A 26,579-nucleotide genomic window follows, 5' to 3' on the forward strand; every position below is an offset into this window, starting at 1 on the left:
CTCCCAGAGGGGCCCAGAGCTGCCCCCTCAGGGGAGATAATTCCGGGCATTCTTCAAATCTGGAATTGTTCTGCCCTTATCAGCTTGTTTCAGCTGGCCTGGCCGTCACCCGCTGCTCCGCTAGGGTGGGGCCCGTCTGCCTGCTTCCCTGGGCAGGAGGGGGCTGCCACTGTCCAGCGTGGAGATGTCCCAGCAATGGGGAAGGGCCACCTTCACTTGGGAGAATTTCTCCCTGCAGGGAGGGCACTGTGGCCAGATCACCTGTAAGAAGCCCTGGTTCACACCACTTCTTCCCAGGGCTGACAAGTCCTCATTCTTTCCTGTCCTCAACACCTGGGAGCAGGGCACAGCACCCAAGGCTACTTGGCTCCCGTGTGCCCACATCGCTGCCTCAGCGGTGCCCCTCTGTGACTCCCCACCGAAGCAGCACAGGACAGAGGCTAAGAGCAGGTAGCAGGGAGCCCGACCACCCGGCTTCCGGTCCACACGCAAGCTGTACAACCAGGCAAGAGTCTCGACTTTTAACACACATGTCTGAACGCTGTTCCTCAGTTTTCCCATCTGTCAGAAGTGGGGAGCAGGGTAATAAAAGTAACCAACTCTATACCTTTGAGTACTGAGAGCAGTGTGTACACATAGAAAGTGCCCGGTCTATGTCAGCTCTAATTATATTCCTGCTGAGCCGTGCAGGGGGGAAGGAAAGGCACTCCACTCTCCCGCCCTGCACTGCACCCCACCTCCCCTTCCCTGTTAGAACCGCGCCGCCCACCTCCTCCACTCCCTCTCAAGCCACTCACACCTGCACAGGCCTTGCCCAGACAAGAGTAGGCACAGGTCTGCCCAGACCCATGGGGCTCTTCCTTCCCAGTGAGGCATGGCTGATCTGGGGAGGGGAGAAGATGAGGCACCAGGGCAGCTGTGGTCAAGAGAAGACCCAGACGAGGGGCTGAGCCTGAACCTTCCCGGGGAAGGAAAGGAAACCCAGGCCTGGGGGACCCCAGCTCCAGGAAGTGATTCCTCACTGGCTCAGAGACCGAGGGAGGGGCTTTCCGGCTGTCAGCCTCAAGTTCTGGCCCGACAACGACCCCACACCCCATCCCGGCAGGGCAAGGCCACCATCTGTGAAAGCTCTATGTGAGGTCTGCTGGGCTCCGGGACCAGCACCTGATGTCAGGACCACAGGGGTGGCCGGCGGGGGTAGGCAGCAGGGATGGGGTGGGGATCAGGAGGGGGCTGGAGCTCAGACTTCACTGGCTGTGCCCTTCTCCCTCTCGGGCCTGGGTTTCCTCCTCAGGGAAATGAAGCTCAAATCACTTCTGCCTCCTTCCCTTGTCCATCACAAAGGGTGTGAACCAAGATGGAAGTGAGACTCTGGAAGAAGGCAGGGAACTCAAATGTATTAAAAGGTATTTTAATACATGTGGTCAGGCGCGGTGGCTCACACTTGAAATCCCAGCACTTTGGGAGGCTGACATGGGCAGATCGCTTGAGCTCAGGAGTTCAAGACCAGCCTGGGCAACATGGCAAAACCCTGTCTATACAAAAAATACACACACAAAAATTAGCTGGGTGTGGTGTAGCCTGTAGTCACAGCTACTCAGGAGGCTGAGGTGGGAGGATGGCTTGAGCCTGGGAGGCAGAGGTTGCAGTGAGCCAAGATCCAGCCACTGCACTCCAGCTGGGGTGACAAAGCAAGACCCTATCTCAAAAAAGAAAAGAAAAGATAAAAGAAATATACTGACCATCAATGGAGGACTAGGGTATCTCCTTAATTCTCAAAAGGACATGAGATATGTGTTATTATCCCCATCTTGAAAGCGAAGGCAGTCTGGAGGGGAGGGAAGGGGGAGTTAGCGTCTGATGGGTGCAGAGTTTCTGTGTCGGAGGATGAACATCTTCTGCAGGTGGATGATGGTAGCAGGTGCATGACAATGTGAAAGTACTTAATGCCACTGAACTGCACCTCTAAAAATGGTTATTACAGTAAGTTGTATGGTAAGCCAATTGGACCACATACACACAAAAGTGAAGAAAGCGTTCAACACCACAGCAAGTAAACAGGTCCGTTTGGGATGCCAGTCTGACCGGGGGCAGCTTTCTCTCCACGGCCCTGTGTGCAGGAAAGAACACGCTCTCGTGTGTGGAATCGCTCTGTGACACAGTAGTGTACAACAGGGGTCACACGCTTCTTCCATAAAAGGCCAAAGTAAATATCTTAGGCCTTGTAGGGGGCCATACAGTCTCTGCCACAACTACTGAACTTTGCCGTCATGGGCCTGAAGGCAACCGCAGACAACCTGTACATAAATGGGTTTGACTGTGTTCCAAGAAAACTTCACCGACAAATACGCTGGCCAAGCAGTCAAGTGCGAACCACTGATGTCTAAGATGCCCCTCGGGCTAGGCCTACTTTTGTTTCTTTGTTTTTTTGAGATGGTCTCACTCTGTTGACCAGGGTAGAGTACAGTGGCATAATCAGAGCTCACTGCAGCCTTGACCTCCCAGGCTCAAGCGATCCTCCCACCTCAGCCCCGCAAGTAACTAGGACTACAAGTGCTTACCACCATGCCCAACTAATTTTTTTGTAGAGACAGAATCTCGCTGTGTTATCCAGGCTGGTCTCAAACTCCTGAGCCCAAGTGATCCTCCCTCCTCTGCTTCCCAAGGTGCTAGGATTATAGGCATGAGCCACTGTGCTTGGCCAAAGAGGACTGTTTTTAACCCAGCTGTGGATCCTATTCTGACTTCCCTAAAGGGCCTGACAAGTGTCACTTGTACTAGCCTGTTAGAAACCAAGCCACATCATGGCAAACTGGGAAAAAACAGTTCCAACTCATATGGCAAAGGGAAATACCTTAGCAGTTAGCTAGCTACTCAAAACAACCACTCAAAAAGTAAGATAGATTTTAAAATCTGAAAGTTCCACACTCCAATAATAGACACCAGAGGGACGTAGAGCATGACGGGTCCTTGGAGAGGTGCCCTCCCCTCTGGATGGCTGGCGCTGTCTGCTGGTATTGCCACCCCTCAGTGGGCAGATGCTGAGGCATCTGTAGGAGGGACCACGACTGTTACCCAGTCCCAACAAACACCTGATAAGTGTGTTCCAGGATGGTGCTTACACCCTCAGGCCAGCGGCAGCTGGCGTCAGGGCTGGGGTAGAAATCAGCCAGCAAAAAAGGCCAGTCAAACACAGCAGGTTAAGGTGCCTAATCTGGCCTTCCTGCCACTTCTCCTGGGGCCTCTCCCTGTTGGTTCCTGTCCACAGCGCCCCTCTCCCTGGGAGGCCCACCTGAGCTGCCTGTCTGGAGCCTGGTGTTTTCATTCCTCAGTGTCACTGCCCCACGCTCACGGTAGGTTCTACTGTGCCCAGTCAGGAGGTTCTCAGAACAGCCCCTTTCCCCTTTCATTTTTAAAAATGTTTCATTGAAGAATTACAGGCATTTAAAAAATGGCACATGGCCAGGTGCAGCGGCTCACACCTGTAATCCCAGCACTTTGGGAGGCCGAGGCAGTCAGATCACTTGAGATCAGGAGTTCAAGACCAGTCTGGCCAACATGGTGAAACCCCATCTCTACTAAAAATACAAAAATTAGCTGGGTGTGGTGGCGCACACCTATAGTCCCAGCTCCTCAGGAGGCTGAGGCAGGAGGATCACCTGAGCCCAGGGAGGCCGAGGCTGCAGTGAGCCATAATTGTGCCACCGTACTCCATCCCGGATGACAGAGTGAGACCATGTATATATGTATGTATGCATAAATTAGTTAACTAATTAATTAATTGCCAGGCCTGGTGGTGTGCACCTAGAGTCCCAGCTACTTGCAGGGCTGAGGTGGGAGAATCACTTGAGCCTGGGAGGTCAAGGCTGCAGTCAGCTGTCATTGCAACACTGCACTCCAGCGTTATTATTTAAGACAGTGAGAAACTGTCTTAAAAAAAAAAAAAAAAAAAAAAAAAAAAAAGCCGGGCACGGTGGCTCAAGCCTGTAATCCCAGCACTTTGGGAGGCCGAGATGGGCGGATCACAAGGTCAGGAGATCGAGACCATCCTGGCTAACATGGTGAAACCCCGTCTCTACTAAAAATACAAAAAACTAGCCGGGCGAGGTGGCGGGTGCCTGTAGTCCCAGCTACTCGGGAGGCTGAGGCAGGAGAATGGCGTAAACCCGGGAAGCGGAGCTTGCAGTGAGCTGAGATCCAGCCACTGCACTCCAGCCTGGGCGACAGAGCGAGACTCCGTCTCAAAAAAAAAAAACAAAAAAAAACAAAAAAAAAAAAAACGGCTGGGCGCGGTGGCTCATGCCTGTAATCTCAGCACTTGGGGAGGCTGAGGCAGGTGGATCACGAGGTCAGAAGATTGAGACCATCCTGGCTAATACAAAGTGAAACCCCATGTCTACTAAAAAAAATACAAAAAATTAGCTGGGCGTGGTGGTGGGCGCCTGTAGTACCAGCTATTCAGGAGGCTGAGGCAGGAGAATGATGTGAACCCGGGAGGCGGAGCTTGCAGTGAGCTGAGATCGTGCCACTGCACTCCAGCCCAGGTGACAGAGCGAGACTCCCACTAAAAAAAAAAAAAAAAAAAAAGCAGGGCACGGTGGCTCACGCCTGTAATCCCAGCACTTTGGGAGGCCTAGGCAGGCGGATCACTTGAGGTCAGTTCAAGACCAGCCTGGCCAATATGGTGAAACCCCGTCTCTACTAAAAATACAAAAATCAGCCAGACACGGTGGCATATGCCTGTAGTCTCAGCTACGCAGGAGGCTGGGGCAGAACTGCTTGAACCTGGGAGTGGGAGGCGGAGGTTTCAGTGAGCCGAGATTGCACCATTGCACTCCAGCCTGGGCGTGGAAGCAAGACTCCATCCCCATCCCCCCAAAAAAAGGTGCATATCACACGTGTACAGCTTGATTAATTGTCCTCGAGGGAATACGCACATTTAACCAGCACCGGATGGTGAAACAGGACAGCTCGTCTCAGAAGCCCTGCCTGTGTTCCTCTCCATCCCTGAGGGTAACCGCTATTCTGACTGAGAAGATTCAGCATTGTGTCTGTTGTGGGATTTCATATCAATGGCATCACACCGTCAAGACTCTTGGGTCTGGCTTCCCTCACTCAGCTTTGGTAGGTTTAACTCATCCTTCTCGTGGGGTGCGGTCGCAGACTGTTCACCCCCATTAGAGTGGAGGACTCTATTGTGTGCATATGCCACTATTTATTTGTCCATTCTGCTGCTGATGGGCATTTGGGCAGCTTCCAGTTTAGGGCCATTGTGAGTAGGGCTTCCATGACCATCGCAGTCCCTGTCTGGGGAACTTCTGTATGCACTTCAAACAGGTCTGTGTCAAGGCTGCACAGGACCCACTGTGGCCCTGCCGAGTACAGGAGACAGATGAACCAGGAGAGCAGCTCCTGGCCCCTCCCCTGTGCTCTGACTTAGTTGGCAGGATGCCCCCAGCTCCTGGCAGACCCTCAGGCTGTCTCTGTGTGGGCTGCCCCACTCAGCTGTGTGTCCCAGACCCATTCTCTGACCAGGCTTTCCATCCCTGAGGCCTGGCAGGGAAGAAGTGGCGGGGCAGAAGCGCACTGCGGGGAGCCAGCTTCATCCTCTGTCCTGCACTGGCACAGCAGCTAGCAGGGCTCAGTTCCCATATAATGCAGACAGCCCAGGGTTCGATGACCTCTGCAGTCCCACCTGATGAAAATCTGGCCCAGAGTTGGTGACACTGCATCCTCCAGGTGGAGGTCAGAGGGTTGAACCCCACCCCTACCCACTAAAAGGACCGAGCACCTAAGCAGGAAGCTTCTAAATACATTCTTTGGATTACTCATGACTAGAATTCTGTGGCTGAAGGCACAGAGGTAACAGGACAGCCTGGAATTCAATCGATGGTGCCACCCAAGATTCCTGCCTTGCCACTCCCTGGGGCTCAGCCCACCACTGCCCGCTCTGGTTCTTCTCCCTGTCAACGGCTCCCCTCTCCCCATCCGTCTCCCCACTCCCCCTCCCGCTGTTGTTGCTGTTCCTAACAAGAGGGGCGTCCCCATGCCGAGCCCGTGGACAGCTTTGTCCGTGGTGTCAGGCTTTGTCTAGGGACCACCAACCTGCCCAGGGAAGAGGCTGGTTTCTTCCTGAGCTGGAAAGAACAGACTAACTTCCTTAAAACAATACCCTCCCCAGGGCCTCCTAATCCCTTCGCCTGCTGCAGACCATGTGAATCCTGATCTGTCTGCCCGGGCCGTGTGCCCAGGGACAGCCAACCCACCGGCCAGCAGGCAGGCAAGGGTGGGGACAGGGCTGATGCCCGGATGCCTTCGCTCACCTCGCCTGCCCAAGATGGGCTCCCAGACAAAAGTCACCACCACAGCACCTGGGGGAGGTGGCAGAGTGGCCCCTCACCCTGTCTTCAAGGTCAGTTTAAATGACCACATCCAGGATATGATGCAGCCTCCACAGAAAAAGTGAGCTCTGCAAATGGAGACCTGGATGTCTGTGTGAGCTGGAGACGTCCTTGGACCTTGGTTTCCTCATCTGTCAAGGGAGACATATCTAAGTTGGAACAAAATGAACATATTTTTTAGAATGTATAAGCTTTTTTTTTTTTTTTTTTTGAGACAGGGTCTTGCTCTGTCACCCAGGCTGGAGTGTAGTATTGTGATCTGGGCTCACTGCAACCTCCGCCTCCCGGGTTCTAGTGATTCTCCAGTCTCAGTCTCCAGAGTAGCTGGGATTACAGGTGTGCACCACCACACCCAGCTAATTTTTGTATTTTTAGTAGAGATGGGGTTTCGCCATGTTGGCCAGGCTGGTCTTGAACTCCTGACCTCAAACCATCCGCCTGCCTCAGCCTCCCAAAGTGCTGGGATTACAGCCTGAGCCACCACTCCCAGCCCCCGAAATGTAAAACCTTTGAGGAAAATGTTTAAATATTCCAAATCTACAGTAACCTTACTGAGGGCGGGGCTGGAGGAAGGGGCAGCCAGGCTCGGCCAGCCTTGCCGACCCCCTGCTGTGAGCAGGCGACAGGACCTTCTGTGCCCAGTCTGGGTACTGCATGTGTCCTGGTACACTCAGGGCAGCTCTGAGACCACCGGGTAGAGGGGTGGACATGCTGCCTCACTCACATGCTGGAACTTTCTATAAATCCACCTATTAAATGACACCTCCTAAGAGCAGTTTGTCATCATGACTGTAAACTTAACATTGGGCAAATACTGAGGTCTTAGCATATTGGCGGGACTCCGTGCCTCGTTCTTCCTGCATATGATCCCATTTGTGTCTCCAGCACCCTCTGAGGACACACCTTTAGTACCTTTTAATTTTTAATCTTTTTAGAGACAGGGTCTTGCTCTGTCACCCAGGCTGGAGTGCAGTGGCGCGATCACAGCTCACCGCAGCTTCAACCTCCTCCTGGGCTCAGATGATCCTCCCACCTCAGCCTGCCATGTAGCTGGGACCACAGGTGTACGCTACCACACCCAGCTATGTTTTTGATTATTTTATACAGATAGGGTCTCACTATGTTGCCCAAACTGGTCTTGAACTCCTAAGCTCAAGTGATCCTCCTGCCTCAGATTCTCTAAGTGTTGAGATTACAGGAGTGAGCCACAGTGTCTGGCCTGTTATGTACCTCGTTCAGAAAAGGAGAGACAGACTAGCCCAGGAAGGCCCCTCCCCAGGTCAGAGAGCCGGATTCTAACCCAACTGTCTCAGGGATGAGCGTTCTACCCCACCCCCGCCCCCCAACACTCATCACACTGGGTCTGCACAGACCCGCACACTTCTCAACTGGCCCTGTTCGTGCTCCCAGGAGTGCCTGCGACCTGTCCCCAGGCACACACACACTTCCAGGGCCAAAGCGTGCGGACATTTGGCACGCAACTCTTCCCCTAGCAGTAAGTTCAAAAACAACCTTGGTAAATATTGTCCTGAGGGAGCACGTTGTCATTCCCACGCCACCTCTGGCCTCCCGCAGTTGTGAAAATAACCAGATGTGTATGGGTTTCTCAGTGGCCCCTGGAAACCTCCACCAGGGCCCAGTCTCCACTCCTGGCCTAAAACAAACAAGGGCCCCGAGCCAGAGGGAAGTCCCACACGCATGGCTGTGGGACAGTCACCTCTGAAACGGACAGTGCCTCTGGGAAGAGAGGGAGGAAGTTCTGTGAAATGGAGCCTGTGAATTTCCCAGGGAAGGATCTGCTTCCGTCTGGTGGACACTGAAGGTGAAGGCAGTAAGTACAGTTTTCTGAATTTCTATCCTCTTTGTGTTCTGTCCTGGCGAGAATTCTCCCCTTCCAGGACTAACACCTGTGTCCTCCCTGCTGCACAGTAATTCACAGCCAGGCACGTTCCCCAGGCAAAATCCCAGACTAACTCCGTGCGTGCTGAGGGTGGGGCAGGAGCAGGAGCTAAGGCTCTCCGATGGTCACCTGCTTACTCTGCAAAGCAGGGCAAATAAAGCTAAAACTACCACCTAACTCTCTCCTTGGCCCCACAGGTGGAAGAAAAAGCATGATTACCTCCTACAGAGCACACAATCCGAATTTCTTTGGTGGTTGATGACAGTGGAGCCTGTATCTTTTGGACAGTGGGGAGTGGAGTGGAGGTGGGGTTGGGGGCGACTTAGGGGTGGGGGGGTGTTGCTTAAAAAGAACAAACAGGCCAGGCGCAGTGGCTCACGCCCGTAATCCCAGCACTTTAGGAGGCTGAGGCAGGTAGATCACGAGGTCAGGAGTTCAAGACCAGCCTGGCCAACATGGTGAAACCCCATCTTTACTAAAAATACAAAAATTAGCCAGGCTTGGTGGTAGGCGCCTGTAATCCTAGCTCTTCTGGAGGCTGAGGCAGAGAATTGCTTGAACCTGGGAGGCGGAGGCTGCAGTGAGCCGAGATTGTGCCACTGCACTCCAGCCTGGGCAACAGAGCAAGACTCCATCTAAAAAAAAAAAAAAAAAAGAAAAAAGAAAAGAAACCAAGTAAGTGGATATCAATAAACAATTGAGGACTGGCTCCCTTGTCCCCTGCCAGGGCCTGCAGGGAAAGTTAAAGGCCATGTTCCTTTTAAACAAAGCCAAGTCGTCATGGCCCTCCCTGTGTTTGAGACGTTAGAGTTCGTCAAGGAAGCCCGGTTTCCTACGGGCACCGCCTAGGGAAGTGAATCAAGAATCTCAGGGCCAGCCCCAGTTGGAGCCAGGTGTCCAAACAGCTGAATATTCATCCCCTAAAAGTAGTTTCATGACATCAGAGAGGGGGATCAGAGGCAATGACTGAGTAAATGCCTCAATGACACACACACACTCATGCACACAGCTGTGAATTCACAGCTCTTCTTTTCCCAAGAAACTGGGAGCAAAATATTTATTTCCCTCTAAAGTTTCGCAGGTCAGGAAAGGGGTCAGGTTTGCTTAGATCACACAAGATTGATTCTTAAGTCAGACTTGGGGCTCCAAAAGGGGTGGAGGAAAGGCAGGCACCGCCTCTTGCCCCCTGGCCCTCACGGGCTCCATGCCCCTTCTCTCTCTGCCCTCTTTACTGTATTTCCAGTCTGGCTACCCTGCAAGGTGGGTGCAGAGGCCCAGATGTCTAGGCCAAGTTTATTTGGCCACTCCCATGCCCAGAACAAGAAAAGGCAAATTCAAAGTGGGAGGGAGGCTGGCTGCAGTGACTCACGCCTGTAATCCCAGCACTTTGGGAGGCTGAGGCAGGAGGATCACTTGAGCCCAGGAGTTCAAGACCAGTCTGGGCAATATAATGAGACCTCATCTCTACAAATAATTTTTAAAATTAGCAAGGCATGGTGGTACATGCCTGTGGTCCCAGTTACACAGGAAGCTGAGGCAGGAGGATCGCTTCAGCCTAGGAGGTCAAGGCTGCAGTGAGCCATGTTTGTGCCACTGTACTCCAGCCTGGGTGACAGAGGGAGACCCTGTCTCAACAACGATGACAACAATAACAACAACAAATGAAGGGGAAAAGGAGTACCTGGAGCCTCAAGACATGACTAGGTAAAATCCCCCGCATCCTCCGCCTTGGATTTCCCATCTGGAAAGCAGGTCCAGTGCCAGTTAGAGCCTCCCGCCCTCTGCAGCATGGCAGCAGTGCAGCTCCTAGGGAGAGGCACAGCCAGGATCACGGGATCCAGAGATCCTGGTCCCAGGAGCTGTCACCTTTCTTGTTTTTCCTTACAGCTTGGTCTTTGTTGGCACAAGGCCTAGAGATGCACAGCACGAGGAGCTGATGCCACCCCTCGGGCTGGACGCAGGGGCCAGGGCCAGGCTGGGGCTGAGTCCATGGTGCTCTGTGACCAGAGGCTGGGATGTTCTCTGTTTTTCTTTTTTTTTTTTTTTTTTTTTTTTGGTCATCAGTTCAGCCGAAGTTATGTTTTTAAGCCAGTGTTTTCTACTTTTGAAACTTTTTATTATTTTCATATTCATTTAAAGATAGGGTCTTCTTGTGTCATCCAGGCTGGAGTACAGTGGCACAATCGTAGCTCACTACAGTGGCACAATCGTAGCTCACTACAGTGGCACAATCGTAGCTCACTACAGTGGCACAATCGTAGCTCACTACAGCCTCTCAGACTTCTGGGATTAGCGAGTAGTACCCACCTCAGCCTCCCAGGTAGCTGGAACTACAGGTGCATACCACCATGCTTAGCTAATTTTTTTTTTTTTTTTTTTTTTTTTTGGAGACAGAGTCTTGCTCTGTCGCCCAGGCTGGAGTGCAGTGGCGCGATCTTGGCTCACTGCAAGCTCCGCCTCCCGGGTTCACGCCATTCTTCTGCCTCAGCCTCCGGAGTAGCTGGGACTACAGGCGTCCGCCACCGCCCCCAGCTAATTTTTTTGTATTTTTAGTAGAGATGGGGTTTCACTGTGTTAGCCAGGATGGTCTCGATTTCCTGACCTCATGATCCGCCCACCTCGGCCTCCCAAAGTGCTGGGATTACAGGCGTGAGCCACCGCGCCCGGCCACTTAGCTAATTTTTAAACTGTATATAGAGATAGGGCCTCACTATGTTGCCTAGGCTGGTCTTGAACTCCTGCCTCAGCCTCCCAAAGTGCTGGGATTATAGGTGTGAACCATTGTGCCGGGTCATCCCTTGTCCCCTGCTCCTTAAAAGTCACACAGGCATCACATTCCTCTGCATCCCAGGGTCGTAATGTTAGAGCTAGAAGAACCCTAGATGTCATGTGATCTCAGCCCAACAAGTAGAGATGAGCAAGCAGTCAGAGGACCAGGCACCACCACGCCTTCTTTGGCATCTAGAACCATGCAGTCCCACTCCCAGTGCGGCTCTCCAATCCTGTGGGGCCTGAGTGCCCACATGTGCCTGGCTCCAGCTGCCGCACCCCTCCTGGTCGTTGGACAGGGGAAGGGGAGGCATCTGACCTGCAGTGAGATGAAGAAAGGGCCGAGGCCAGCAAAACACCAAGAGCCCCCAGGACACTACAGGACATGTGTCCATGCCCCCCTTCACATGACCCAGGAATCCATGGTGTCACCTCCCCAGAAGCCAAATGCACGAGAACAGCCCCCTCCAGCCATTCCCAATGGCTCAGAGCATCCACACTGTCCAGCTAGGTTCCCTCTGCAGATGCAGCCACACACACCCATCAGTCCCATGACGCCAGCAGTCCTGGGGCCAAAATCACCCAGCTTTAGACCATGGGAAACACTAAACAGCAAGGCCCCTGAGAGCCACTGGGCCAGCTCCTCATTCACAGATGAGGAAACTGAGGCCTGCAGGGAGGGCACTGGGTTGTGAGTGTCCGGACAGAGGATCTCTTTCTTTTGCAAATCCACTCCTCAGCTCAACACCCAACTCAGATGGACCCTGCTGTGCCTCTTCACTGTGTCTGCCACCAGCCCTGTGTACACATGGCGCACCCACACATAAACACCCAGTGCTCAACCAACAGGAGGCCCCAGGGCCAGTTATAGCTGGCACATGGACACGACTGCCCTAGAGTGCCTGTGGCGTTCAGAGATGTGATTCTGCGTCAACAGGACCAGACTTCCAGATTCGTCCAGGACTGTAAAGCCAGGGAATTTCCCTGCCCAAGTGTAACGCCCCCATTGGATGCCATGGGTGAATGAAAGGACAGGACAGGCTCCCACCCTGCCCTTCCCCAGAAGCCGATCCACAGCACAAGCTCTCTAGAACCCCGGCCATGGAGAAGCTAAACCCAGGATGGCCTCAGGATGAGAAGCAACTTTTTGGGTGGTGTTCTTGGGGCCTCCAGATCGGGGAGGCATGGGCAGGAGTTAGGACAGCGCAGGCCTGGGGAGGGAGCAGCAGGGCCCCCACACGCCCTGCACCATGCTCCGCAGTGCCCCCAGGGCAGGGTGCAGGACTGCATCTGGCTGAGCAACGGGCACCCCTCCTCATTGTCACACCTGCACGTAGTGCCTTAGGTGCTAGCTGCAGCTGGAAAAGCACATGCAAGCTGGTGGCTTAACAAACAAGCACACCACCCCCTCAGCCACCAACTCCCAGGAACAATGACAGCATGAAGGTGGATGAGACCCACACACTCAGCAGGCCCTGTTCAGCCAGAACTGTCCATGAGCCACTATGCCAGTGCTGGCTACCAGAACATCCTGGAATCCCCTTGTCCAAGCTCCCCTCCAAGCTGACAGGATGATGGGACTCAGGATCTAAAACAGTACCATGATGCCGTCAGGGTCAAGGACTCAAAGCAGCAGGGGACAGAGGCACAACAGGAAAGAGCCAGCCACAGGCAACCGACAAACAATGTCTGCCCCCATCTGGGCAGAAAGATCAAACATCAAAAACACACACTTCCATAGTTCTTTTAACAGAGCCTCCCACTTCTGGCTAGAAGCAACACCACTGCAAACACTCTTGAGGGGCCACCAGCCTTGAATGTCACTTGTTCTCAATGGACTCTGGGGCAAGCAGCCTTCACACTGGCTGCGACCTGCCATGTCGTTTCCTATAATCCCCTAAGGTCGGAGGGCCTGGTGAGGTTTCATTTTCATTTCAGCCGGACACATATCAGTGTGTTGTTATAGTTAATGCCTTTCCAGCTTGGTCTTTACGCAGGAGTGTCTGGGTTTTAGTACTCAAAGTCCCACATACCAGGAAAACCTGTTAATACTGGGTAAACTGGGACAGTTGGTCACTCTATCTTCACATCATTATTTCCCCCAAAATATCCTGGGGAAACACGAGTGTTTCACAAGATGTTAATCGATGTTCTACTAAAAAGAGGAAGCCGAAAAGGAAATGGTCCCATGGTTAAAGTACGTTTGGGGAATGATGGGTTAAACAAAGGTAAAAAGTAATCTCCTTAGAGGACATTTCAAAGCATGTAAGATCATAATGTATTTTGACCTTCTAAGAAGGGAAATGTATTCATTTTATTAAATATTCATCGAGAGCGTAACTATTAAAATCTCGAGGACTACGAAATGTTCTTATTGGACACAGTTTGGAACACAGCTTGCTTTATGGAATATAAAAGTAAAATAAAAAACCTCATACAGTGCTACCCCAGACTTACCATGTGAGTAAACTGAGGCACACAGCAATGCCCCCAAGGCAGATCTGTGAGTACTTCTTACCTTCCCTTCCTATCTTCCTCCCACTTTTCATCCTTGTGAGGAAATACTCCTTGCCCTAGTTGTTGGGTGTAGCTCCATGCACCTCCCCCAGGCCCTCCCTTTCCTGAGAAGGAAAATGGAGAGCTGGCCGCAGAAAGATCAACATCTTGCTTCACTGCCTGGCTCGATGGCATCAAGAGGAATTTGGTGCAAGAGTTAGGGTAGGCTCAGGGTTGGGTGATCTGAGAAAGGAAAGTGAAAGGGAGACTGGGATCCCAGGGCTAGGAGGGAGTGTACAGTGGGCGTGGCCAGGAGCTGATTAGCCAACCACAAGCGCATTTATCCAGGTAGAGAGAGAGCCAGGAGCTGGAAGACTGCATTTAACCAAGTAATGGGCTAACCACCTCAGGGGCTGCCAGGATCAGGGTGCAGGTGACTTCAGAAAGCCTGTTTTGGGCTGGGCGCCGTGGCTCACGTCTGTAATTCCAGCACTTTGGGAGGCTGAGGCGGGCAGATCACTTGAGGCCAGGAGTTCAAGACCAGCCTGGCCAACATGGGGAAACTCCGTCTCTACTAAAAACCCCAAAATCAGCTGGGCTTGGTGGCAGGTGCCTGTAATCCCAACTATGGGGGAGGCTGAGGTAAGAGGATCGCTTGAACTCCGGAGACGGAGGTTGCAGTGAGTCGAGATCCTGCCACTGCACTCCAGCCTGGGCAAAAGAGTGAGACCCTGTCTCAAAAAAAAAAGTTTGTTTTGACTCAAAGCCCCAAAGTGAAGGGCAGTGCCCCCTAGGGGTGAGCTGAGGAGCACTAGGCAGGAACAGGAAGTTCAGGGAGGGGCAGGGGGCCACCTCAGCTGCTTCTTAGCTAAGCCCACCCTGGCTACCTTTATCTGAAACTGCGGTCTGCAACTGACCCTGCCTCCCCGCACTGAGGCCCCCAGCCTGAGTAATGGGGAAGGGCCGTGAAGAAGAAAGCCTGGCCCTGTGAGGTCGCAGAGGGTGCTCTCTAGCATGGCGTGGGGGTCCGTTGACTCACACCTCACGCTGGGCTAGGGCTGACGCCAATACAAGAAATAACACCAACAAGCCAGGCGCAGGTGGCTCACACCTATAATCCTAGCACTTTGGGAGGCCGATCAGGCGGATCACCTGAGGTTGGGAGTTCAAGACCAGCCTGACCAACATGGAGAAACCCCGTCTCTACTAAAAATACAAAATTAGCTGGGTGTGGTGGTGCATGCCTGTAATTCCAGCTACTCCAGAGGCTGAGGCAGGAGAATCACTTGAACCCGGGAGGCGGAGGTTGCGGTGAGCCGAGATTGTGCCATTGCACTCCAGCCTGGGTAAACAAGAGTGAAACTCCGTCTCAAAAAAAAAAAAAAAAAAAAAAAAAAAATCAACCCATGTGGATGCTTTCTGCATATCAGAGGCACCCCCTACATGATCCTATTTAGCCCTTGCTATGGAGGAGGGCACAATACCTACTTTCTGCTGGAGAAGCCCAGGTCAAGGAACAAGTCTGAGATCACAAGGCTAGCAAGTGTTGAAGCCGTGGCTAAAATCCAAGCCTCTTAACCGCAGAGCATCCGCAGAGATTTCCATTTTTCTTCTTTTCGCCGTCACAGCAAAACTTTTTTGTCAAAGAAATTCCTGCGTAGAGACTCATCATACCGAAGGGCCTTCGTGAAAAGGGTGGACGTAAAACTCCCCTCAAATCAGCCTCCTCTTCATTTTCCTCTCCAGGTGTGCACCCCAAACCCTCGGTGGTCCCAAGGCAGTTCCACGGAATACCTCCCGCAGGTTTCAAAGCCACTGGCCCCGGCTGCTGCTGTCACTGAGGGGTCACTGTCCAAACCCCTAAGACAGTATTTCCTTGGCCCTGCACTCACCCGCTCTGAGGTGAGAGGGGGAGATGGGGAGCAGAAGCACTTCTTCCCTATCCACAGGCCATTGGGGGAACCCAGGTCTTTCCCCTACCTAGCCTGCCCAAGGCCCGGCTCATGGGGGTCCTGGGACACCTTGGATCCCTGTTGCAGCTCAAGACCCAATTAGGAAGGAGCCAGGTTTCTTTGTGCATTACCAGGAACTGCCCCTCAGACCAGAAGGCTACAGCCACATAACCGGAAGGCTAAGTGGGACCAGGCTGCCTGAGAGCCGTGTTTCACTTGTGCAGAGGCGAAGCTGATCTGACCAGCAAGGCGGGGACAGAGGGCCGCTACAGAGAAGCCCAGGGTTTGCAGGGACCAGTTCTGCAGTAGCATTTGCCAGTCACCTACTCCAAATATCCATTCGCTGCTTCCTCTATGTAACTGAACCACTGTTCTTCAGTTAGGCAGTCGGGTGCCTGAAATAAAAATTACTCTTCCCTAAGTTCTCTTTCCTGCCCCCCTTTCAGCTAGTGTGGCCACATGCTAAGTTTTGTTCAACAAAATGTGACTGGAAGTGTCACGTGTGGTTTCTGGGAGGCGCACTCAAAAGAGGAGCCACATGCTTCTTGTTCCTTTTTCCTGATGGCTGGAACTCCAGCAGCCATCTTGGACCGCGAGGCCACATGTGAATGATAGGAGAACCACTACACCAGCCCTCTGAAGTTCTATGATATGAGAGAGATATAACTGACGCCTGCCTTCTTTAATCCACTACTTATTTTTTGTTGCTATGAGCAGCCAAATCAAGTTCTAACAAACACAAGCCCCAATTCTCAGCTGAAGGATCCTTTGGGTGGGGACAGCACAGGAGACATGACGCTGCTGCACCTCCCATGGCCCCCCTCCCACTTCCTACCAGGAATCCCTGCTCCTTCCTGCCCATATGCCTGTTCCCCCAGGACCTAGGGCCAGTCCCCACCTGCCACTTCCTTCTTGAATCAGGTGAAGAGCCTTGCATTTGGAGAGCACAGGCTGGCAGGCAAGACTTTAAGTTCTAAGCCAGCCCTGACACCCACTCACTTACTAACTCACTCCTTCGACCTATATTTATGGAACAGCTACTTTGTGCCAAGTGCTATTCTAGGTGCTGTGGCTACAGCGCAATGGAAGTCCCTGCCCTCATGGAACTTACAGTCTAATGGGGGAGAGACAGACAAATCAGGTGATGAGTGCTATGGAGAAAATAAAAGCGAGTAGGAGGAAACGAGTGTGCTGCAGGGAGGGGTTTCTATGCAGAGCAGCCCCGGAAGGCCTCTTTGAGAAGGTGGCATTCACAGGGAGAGCTGAAGGAAGTGAGGGAGTGAACCACGTACATATTTGGGAGAAGAGCTGGTTGTATGATCTACTGTAAGTCCTTGCATTTGTGCCTCAGTTTCTCCTCCCTGAAATGGTCTGTGAGATAAAGTCAAGCTACCCCAGCTGGAGGGTTCTGTGTGTTCCAATTGTTGTGTGTTGGGAGTAGGTTGGCATGGGAACCTGGCTGGATGGAGACTTAAGGGCCTCCGTCCTCAGGCAGAGCTCCATGAATTTCTTTTCTTTTATTTTTTTTTTGAGACGGAGTCTCACTCTGGCATCCAGACTGGAGTGCAATGGTGTGACCTCGGCTCGCTGCAACCTCCGCCTGCTGGGTTCAAGCAAGTCTCCTGCCTCAGCCTCCTGAGTAGCTGGGACTACTATGCCCGGCTAATTTTTTGTCTTTTTAGTAGAGACTGGGTTTCACCATGCTGACCAGGCTCATCTCGAACTCCTGACCTCATGATCTGCCCACCTCAGCCTCCCAAAGTGCTGGGATTGCAGGCGTGAGCCACTGCACCCGGCGGCTCCCTGAATTTCAGTTAAGAAGGAGCTGTGGCTTCAGCCTCACACACAGCCAGTATGTATAAGAATTACAGAATGCCCCCCTCACCGGCTTGCTTAAGTGCTGTCCCTTCTACCCTGATCAGGGTCAGGTAGCAGGAAGGTAAGAGATCAGACAGCTTAGACCCCAGGTCAGTCCACACATCCCTAGGGGCCTGGCTCTGGAAGGCCCCTGCACCCTAATCCAGGGCTAGATAGCAAGCCTCTTTCAGCCACTTCTTGGAATTCTCTTCCCCCTGAGTGGAGGCACATAGCCTTCCGGCCATGACAATTGGCGGACGAGGTGCCACCCTGCACCCTGGACCTGGGAAGTGTGAGGTGGCTGACCCAAGGGGAATAAGGCTACAAAGGAAGAGAGGGTGGTGGTGATGTGTGTCGGGTAAGAGGGTAGGGAGGGTGGGAGGTGGCCCAGGGGCCAACCTTAGCTAGGGGACCCGCTTAGCTGAGGGTCTGTGCTTGCCGCTGCTCCAGTGATTCAGGGCAGGGCCAGGACTCAGAGACAATGCAAGAGCTTGGGATGCAGGAGATGTGGGCAAGGGCCACTGATGAATCTGCAGCTGAACGCTGCATCTTGTGCAGCCAATTGTCCCGCAAACATTTCTTAACCACCTAGTTGGCTAGAGGCCGTGGACATGACAGGGGGTCTCAGCTAGTGGACCAGTGGCAAACACAGACATATATAGGCATAATGCATGGTGGCCAGTACTATGGCACAGTATTTCAGGCACCCTTAGGAGCCTAACTCTTAAATAGCAAAGTGACCCCAAGCCTTAATTTACCCTGATGGTAGAGGGGTAGGGAAAGAGATGTGGACACAGTATAGTTTGTCACCATCCTAAAATCCTTTTTAAAGAGGCTTTTCACCAGGCATGATGGCTCATGCCTATAATCCCAGCACTGGGAGGCCGAGGTGAGCAGATCACTCAAGGTTAGGCATTCAAGACCAGCCTGGTCAACATGGTGAGACCCCATTTCTACAGAAATTAGCTGGGTGTGGTGGCACACGCCTGTAGTCCCAGCTACTCAGGAGGCTGAGGCAGGAGGATGTCTTGAATCTGGGAGGCAGAGGTTGCAGCAAGCCAAAATCATGCCACTGCACTCCATCCTGGGCAACAGAGCAAGACTCCATCTCAAAAAAAAAAAAAAAAAGTAAAATAAAAAATTATATAAAGGGGATTTGCTGAGTTTTTCCAATTCCCAGGAGGGAATCAGCACTGAAAGGGCTGAGTTCTATTCTGGTACCCACAGCTGACACATATGCGCACGTGTACACACATACATGCACATGCACACGTGCACACACACACGTGTGCACACCCATCTCCTGGAAAGCCATTTATTGAGAGTCACTGGCAACTTGGTCAAATGAACCTACCTCCCTGGCCTGCAATCCTCCATCTGAAACAAGCAGGTTGTAGCAGATGACTTCCAGAAGGCTCCGCAGCTCTAGAATTCTGTGTCCTATGATTTTCTGGCTCATTTAGAAGTGGTGTGGAAAGTACCCTTTGCCAACTGAGTTACACATTGCACACAGCCCGCAGGCTGCCTACTCGAAGCAGTCATATGGCAAATGTTATTGCAAATATGAAGAGGCTCCTTTAAGGGATCCTCTGTGTCGATTTTCTTGAAGGCTTTTCTTAGAGAGAATGCCCCCATCATTTGGCCTGTGCAGGGTAGGAGTCACCATCCTGGATTTGCTACATCACTTGATTTCTTAACAGCACCATCAAGCAGGCAGGACACATGATAAAGAGAGACCCATTCAACTTTGCCCGTGTTCCTGGGTCCGGGACACCCCACCAGCTGAGCTCCCTGCCCTGCTTCATGCCCAGTGGGTGCAAATAGGAAATGAGCCCAGAGCTGGGTAAAGAGCTCCTGGCTGAGGTCCGATGAAAGTGTCCAGGCAGGCTCAGGCTGGTGGGTAGGGATGGGCAGGGCAATGCCATTCTCTTTCTCTGACTACGTAGGAATGGCTTCCATTTCGGCTAGAGCAAAGCTTGCATTCAGCAGCCCTGAAGAGGGCCTCTGCCTCAAAGGGTGTGAAGAAGCAGCCCTTCCTGGAATAGGGGTCATCTAAGTCCCCTCCCAAGAAGTCCAGTGAACTGTAGACACGGTTCCTCCCACTTCCCTTAAGAGTGAAGGGCTCTGGGCCGGGTGCGGTGGCTCACGCCTGTAATAATCCCAGCACTTTGGGAGGCTGAGGCGGGCGGAGCATGAGGTCAGGAGATCGAGACCATCCTGGCTAACACAGTGAATCCCCGTCTCTACTAAAAAATACAAAAAAATTAGCCAGGCGTGGTGGCGGGCGCCTGTAGTCCTAGCTATTTGGGAGGCTGAGGCAGGAGAATGGCCTGAACCGGGGAGGTGGAGCTTGCAGTGAGCTGGGTTCTCACCACTGCACTCCAGCCTGGGTGACAGAGCGAGACTCTTGTCTCCAAAAAAAAAAAAAAGGAGTGAAGGGCTCTGAGTTAAGTGTTGAGCCCCAATTCCAACAGGGGTCACCTGCCCCACAGAAGCCTTAAACCTCAGCAGTTACTCCCACCAGCTCCGGCTGCTGGAGAACAAGCCCACTGGCCAGACATCTCTTCCCAGGATGCAAACTCCCCTTCCAGGGAGCCTGAAGCCAGGGCTGAGGCTGGTTCCCCTCGGTCCCACAGTCCAGCGTATCCCAAGCCACTGCTCAGCGCCTGGTGCTGGGCTGGGCCCTGGAGGGGCCAGTGAGTATGTTGCTGGCTCCTCGAGGGCCTCACCGCATGGCGGAGGAGACACACAGATCATGGAACACGTGTTGGTTCTCCCTAGGAAACCAGGGAAGGCGTCTCAGAGATGATGCTTGAGGGCGGCTGGGAGTAACTCTTCCCCTTCCTCCCTGCAGGGGGGGAATTCTAACCACATGGAGTCCCCTTCCCCTCTCAGCTTCCACAGGGCAGTGGTGTCAAAATCCCGGGCAGCACCCTCCTCTCCCTTCAAACATGGGCTCCTGAGGAAAACCAGACTAGGGGCAGCCTCCATGCCTCTCCCTCACGCCTCTAGGCCTGGGGGACACCCTGAGGACCCTCCTGGGCAGGCCACGCTCCCCTCCTCAGCCCTTCTCTGGGTGACCACACCCCAAAGCTCTGGCCACAATGACACCAGGTGCTTCTGGGTCTTCCCTAGAAAGGCTGGCTCCTAACCCCCAATGTCCAGCTCACTCATGCCTCAGATCCTGTCCCAAGCTGCACCATGCTGGAGACACCCACATTCCCCCACCCCAGCCCTGGGCACCTTGTTTTTTTCCTTGAGTCAGGGTCTGCCTCTGTTGCCCAGGCTGGAGTACAGTGGCGTGATCTTGGCTCACGGCAACCTCTGACTCCCAGGTTCAAGCAATTCTCCTACCTCAGCCTCCCGAGTAGCTGAGACTACAGGCGTGTGCCACCACCATGCCCAGCTAATTTTTTTGTCTTTTTAGTAGAGACAGTCTTACTAGGTTGCCCAGGCTGGTCTTGAACTCCTAGAATCAAGCAATCCTCCCACCTTGGCCTCCCAAAGTTGCTGGGATTCCAGGTGTGAGCAGTCACGCCCTGCCACCGTGGAACTTTCTCTTCAGCTCTGAGAGCTGATCTCCCTAAAGCCTCAATGACCCCATCTCAAGAACTGCCATCACAGACTCCCCGTCCCTAGTCTGCATCTCCCCCTACATACTACAATGTGTAGAGCCTCAGCCACATTAGGAAACACTGACCCTTTTAATTTTAAAATCCCTATGTGAAAACCCCACCTCCTTCAGGAGGCTTTCTCCAGACCACCCCTTCCAAATCTTACCCTTTTGCATATGCCTCCCTGTCCCACAGAGTGGCACTGGGGCTTCAGTTTTTATTATCATCCATCCACTGATACCCACAAACACTGGCAGAATCCCAACACCTGGGGTCCCTTAAACCCACCAGGTGCTCAATATATATGCTTACTAATCATCACAGCTATTTTCTGAGTGGTGGTCCTGAGTTGGACATGATATATATACTCAAGCCCATGATATATATACTCACTCATCTTCATAGCAACCCACAAGGTATTGCTGTTATTACTTTATAGATGAAGAAACTGAGGTTCAGGGAAGTCCCTTATTTTGTCCATGGTCACGCACATCTCTCTGACCCAAAGCCTGAGTGTTTCCACCCCCCCAAGCTGCCTTCCTGTTGCCCAGCATTCATCCATTCAACATCAGATTGCCAATACTGAATCAGCTTGTCCTTTCGGTAGCTGAGGGAACACAGAACCCCAGATATCTTATCATGGCGGAACTAGAGGTCCCTTTGGTTTTTTATTCTATCTCACAGATAAGGAAACGGAGGCACAGAGATGTGACTTACCATTGTGGTTCTGCCAGATGGTTATCAAACCGAAAAGCACGGAAAGGGGGTCTGATGAATTGTCCGGCCCCTAAGGAGAATGCTTTCTTTGCTGTAGGCTGCATGATCTGCCCATATATTGGAAGGTAAGCTGGGGGAGAGGGGCAGGGATGGATCTGTCTGGGGATAATTCCTTTGTTGCAGAGACTCGAGCTATAAATCTTTCTTGCTTTGAATCAAATCACAGCATTCCAGCAGGTGGGGGGCAGTGTTTATGCTATTCCTGATGACAGCGGCCCAGGCGACCAGACCTTCAGAAGGACAGGGATGGAGCTGGCCTTCCTGAGTCCCTAGAGGGTGGTGTAAAATGCACCATAGCTACCAAACAGACCAAGCTTGCCGCAACCCCCCTACCAAGACTTTTCTGGCCTCAATATATGCAAATCATCATCACCATCATGATCATCATCCTCCCCCCATCCCCCACTTAGCACTTTGCACTTTCCTAAGTGCTTCCCAACAGTGCTGCACTCTGTAATGCACACAGTGCTCGGATGGGCCAGGTTACTTGCTGGTTATAGCAGGCACTGGGTTATGGTCATTTTTGTTTGCCACATACCAAGCTTCTGCCATGTGCCATGCCCCGTGCTAGGCTAGAAGTGGTGCTTCATGGAAGAGACACGGTTTCTGGCAGTGCCCAGGTGCCAGGAAAGACAGTCCCATCCATCCTTGAAGCCAGCAGTGAGCTAGAGTCAGAGCTTTGCCCACTGGTGGCTTAGGAACATTTCCTTTTAGGGCAGAACAGGGAGGGTCTTGTCCCACAGCGCCTCCCACTCCTCAAAGTGAGGGTGGCTCAGCCACCTTAAGCTCAGAAGCACTAGGGACTAACCCCTCTTTCCTGACACAGCCCAACGCCCTTCTGGGTGGTTCTAAGAGGCTTCCCAACAAAAGGTTCATATGAAGGCCCACCCTGAAGTCCAGCTGTCCCCAGAGAGTAGGGCTGAGGAGTGCCACCACACTCTGGTGTCATCTCAACCCTGCATGTCATGTGGCTCTTCAGTGATTGCCACCTTGAAAGCTGTTTTGACTGTTCCTCACACTGCAGCCCCTCTTCCGGGGACACACATTCTGCCCCGCCAGGACATTCCCTTTCTAGTCAGGCTGGTGGAGTCTCCCGCCGGCCACAGGAGGATGCCCACACCTGCCTGCTCCCTGAGTGCCAGCCCCTGCCCACTACCAAAGGTTTCCTGCGGTGTAGAGGAGAGACTGTACTGCCCTCCCATCTCCCCCCGCCCCTTGGAGTCCACTCCCAAACTGCCAGCACCTGCTCGCGGCAGAGTCCCTTCCCTGTCTGTGCTGTCCCCGCAGTCCTCCTGCCCTAGGGTGATCACACCACCTCCCCTCTTTCTCCCTGCAGACACGTGCTCAGGTGGGCAAGAGAGAATGAGAAATACGCTTCTCCCATGGTCCTGATCCGACTCCGGATGTTCCTAGGGGCTTAGGAACACCTGCTCTGGTTGAGTTTGCAGCCATCGCCTGTTCCCCCAAAGAGAATGAGTAACATTTCACCTTGAAAAGAAACAAGGAGGGAATGTTCTGAGGTACAGCTCTGTTCCTTGAGAGACAGGTACGGTTTCTAAGGTGTGTCTAAAATGCAGCTCAATCCTATTCTACGAGAGAGAAGTTCCCGTTTCAACAACAGGATTCGAGGGGGTCTCACCATCGTAGCCACGCACTAAGAAGTGACTGGTTTGGGGACACGGAGGTAGGACCCCCACTCAGCCAGGTGACTCTGGGACTATGGAAGGTCCACTTCCACAGTCTCTGTACCTGCCCCAGCACGGGCTCGGGGGGTTGAGCCTGCACACATTGCTTGGAAAACCCTCTCTGCAAACGGGTAAGCACATTGCCCGCGTGGACAGTGGCTGGAGGCTTGTCACCTGCTTCAGGGACTTCCTCGGGAGCTTCTCGCCTGCCTCTTTGCCTGGAATTAACGAATACACAATATAGCCCCACATTCCCTCCAACACGAAGGAAAGGTGTAATCAGATCCCAAGGGTCCCGCAGAAGCGTCGAGCCTCGCGGTGCTGTCTCCCTTTTCTTTCCCAAGCAAACCCACTTAGCACCGGCGCGCCCCTGTCTGCCCGGGCAGAATCCACTGCCCACTCCTCCCGAGTGGAGACTGGAGACGAATCCACGCTCGGGCCCTGCACCTGCCGCGTAGTGGAGTTTGGAGGGGGCGTGGATGGTGCAAGGTCAGGGCTTCGTGTGTGACCCCGGCGGCGACAGGGCTGCTCCGGGTCAGACCACGCGGCGCGTCGGGCTTCCCTGCAACCTGGCCGGGTAGGGGGCACACGCGCACGGTGGGGCATCCGGCGGAGCCCGGGCCGGCCACTCACCATCCTGGGAGGCCAGCAGCGGCGACACCAGCAGCAGCAGCAGCGCCGAGAGCGCCAGCGCGCAGCGCATCGTGTCCTCGCCTCTGGGCCGGGAGCAGGTGGCTGCGGGGCCGGCAGAGGGTCCGCGCGTCCGGACGGTAGGAGAGTGGGCGCCGCTCGGGGAGGCCTGTGGGTGGCTCCGGCGACCGGGCTGTGGCCCGGGGCTCCCGGGTCGCGCTGCGCCGGCTCTTCCTCCCTGCTGCTGCCGCAGAGCGGGGCTGGGGCGCAGAGCCAGCAGCGGAGGAGCGGCGGCGGCGGCTGCGTCCTGGGCGGCGTCTGCGCGGCTGCGGCCCCACTGGCGGCTGCGGCTACTCCTGGCCCGTCCCGTCCGCGCCGGCCCCCGCCCCCGCCCCCGCCCCTCCCCCTCCCCCGCCCCCGCCCCTCCCCCTCCCCCTCCCCCTCCCCCATGTGCCCGCCCACGGCGGCGGCGGCCGGGCAGGGCGGGGCCGGGGCTGGGCGGGCGCTGGGCCGTGAACAATGAGCAGAGGAGGAAACTCCGCCCTGGAGCGCGGCGGGCGGGAGGGCGGGCAGCCTCCGCGCCTTGGGGGGCTTTGAGTGTGTGCGCGCGGGCCGGGGCCGGGGGCTTCTGCGGGGCAGCTGGGCCCCGCCCACAGGTGTCCCCCCGAGTGCTTCTGAGTGGGCTTGGCGGGAACCCCCAGCACACAGCAGGGGCCCTCGCACTACGAGCAAATCCGGAGCGGGCGGACCTCCAGCCTTGCGTGGTAGCTGATAACCATTCGCGGCCTCCCGGGCTGCGGCGCGTTCTGCAGCGACCCCGGAGAAGCTCATCTCCTACCTGCCAAGTGCAATTCACCTGCCGGCGGGCCCCCATCCCGCACGACTTCTGAGCGGGTCCTTGCAGCTGGGTGTGCACCGGGCAAGCTGGACTAATTCACTGCTTCACCTCTCCAAGGCTAGGTTCCTTACCTGTGAAATGGAGATGATGGTTAAAAAAACAACAGCAACAATTTCAGGGATGAATGTGTGCCAGGCTTTACGTATATTAATTCGTTTGCTCTTCATGACAACCATATTTTTAGCCTCATTTTGCAGACAGGGAAATTGAGTCAAAAAGAGGTTAAGAAACTTCCTGAGGTCACATAACAGGTAAGTGACAAACCTGCCTCTGAAAGTAGTTTGGAGAAATACCGTGCCTGGAATATAGTAATTGCTCTGCAAGGAGTGGTTGTTACTTTTATTCCTGCTATATAAAGAACAGTTACAAAGATTTAGAACTTTTGGGTCAAAACAGACTTGGACTCAAAACCTAACTGTGCCAATCTGTTAATTGTAAAACCCTAGGCAAGTTATTCTCAGTACCTCATTTCTTTTCATCTTTAGAATAGGGATAATAACACCTACCTCAGGGGGTTACTGGGAGACTTAAATGTGATCCTACAAGATAATACTTAGCCTAGGGCCAGGAACACGAAAGTCTCAATGAATGAAGTAGCTCGCGCTCCACGTGAGGATCAGAGATATTTGCATATTGCGGATGGGAGTGAGTTTTGGAGAATTCCGTAAACTGAGTTTATCTGGCGAAAGAACAAAGAAGTTCGTCTCCCCTCCCCCGCTCCCCTCCTTTTTACCCCTGAAAGCTGCTTGGGAGACGCAGACTCCAGGACCGCCTGAGGAGGAGGCACATCAGCGCGGCCGCGAAGCGGAGGGGGCGAGGGGTGGTTAACCTTGGAACCGGGGTATGGCGTGAATTTGGCTCACGTGACTCCGGAGCTGCTAATCTGGAGTCTCTCTGCCAGATGGGGCTGGGTGGAGGGGTTTTCCCCAGGATCTAGCCGCGTCCCGGGGACAGGGTACTTCGTGAGCCCCTGAAGTCGTTTGTAAGCAGGCGATGCCTGCAGGGCAGTGCGTCCCTGAAGCCGCGAAGGAAGCTCTGGAGCCCTGGATGAGGTTCCGTGGCAGCCGGCCTCAAGCTTAGGGGAAGGGCTGACGGGGCTGTTTTCATCAGGAAGTTTCTGCAGGATCGTCTGGCCCCGTTTTCCACACCGCATATGGGAAAGACAGAGGGTGTTCCCGATATGTGTGTGTGTGTGTGTGACTATCTTTGATGTTTTTTTTAGTACTGTTCCCCTGACATCATGTCAATAAAAGGCCTGTTTCTCTTCTGAAACCAAGCAATATATACATATATTTTTTTTAAACTGGGATTTTTTTAAATGTGTATAGCACGCTGTCTGATTTAAACAGTGTTTTTGCACTCAATCATTCAATTTCTCTAAAAACTCAGAAGCAATCACGTTAACTTTATAAAGAGAGCGTATATTTTGAAGCTTAGGGCATTTTAAATGCACATGATTTGGGATTGGCGCCATTACAAGATCATGCAAAATTAAAATGAGAGCAGACATCTGGACTTAGAGAAGACACAGAAAAGTGAGAATTGTGCTGAACTCTCCCCAGTATCCAACAGCCCCCCTCAACTTGTGTACAACGTGGCT

General features: G+C 53.4%; 1 protein-coding gene and 1 long non-coding RNA gene across 6 annotated transcripts in view; one reads left to right on the forward strand and one right to left on the reverse strand.

Moving 5' to 3' along the window:
* The window catches only part of PODXL (podocalyxin like), a 57,983-nt gene extending 31,967 nt beyond the window's left edge, over window positions 1-26,016 (reverse strand). For 2 of the 5 annotated variants that reach the window (XM_074035997.1, XM_065541078.1), the window contains exons 1-2: window positions 25,843-26,016; window positions 24,085-25,050 (exon numbers count right to left, since the gene is read on the reverse strand). In XM_074035997.1, the coding sequence (XP_073892098.1) occupies window positions 24,085-24,955 (871 nt within the window). In that variant the 5' untranslated portion in view covers window positions 24,956-25,050; window positions 25,843-26,016. Of the gene's footprint in view, window positions 1-21,706; window positions 21,777-24,084; window positions 25,055-25,485; window positions 25,570-25,712; window positions 25,779-25,842 lie in introns of those variants that run through there. The other 3 variants (XM_065541076.2, XM_065541077.2, XM_065541075.1) reach the window with 3 other exon arrangements.
* Window positions 8,076-13,436, forward strand: LOC123572175 (uncharacterized). Its single transcript, XR_006696487.3, has 3 exons — window positions 8,076-8,232; window positions 8,499-8,574; window positions 11,828-13,436. It is a non-coding gene; the product is annotated as an uncharacterized lncRNA (long non-coding RNA).
* Window positions 26,017-26,579: the final 563 nt, after the last annotated feature.

The sequence above is a fragment of the Macaca fascicularis genome, chromosome 3 (genome assembly GCF_037993035.2).
Source record: "Macaca fascicularis isolate 582-1 chromosome 3, T2T-MFA8v1.1".
NCBI lineage: Eukaryota > Metazoa > Chordata > Mammalia > Primates > Cercopithecidae > Macaca > Macaca fascicularis.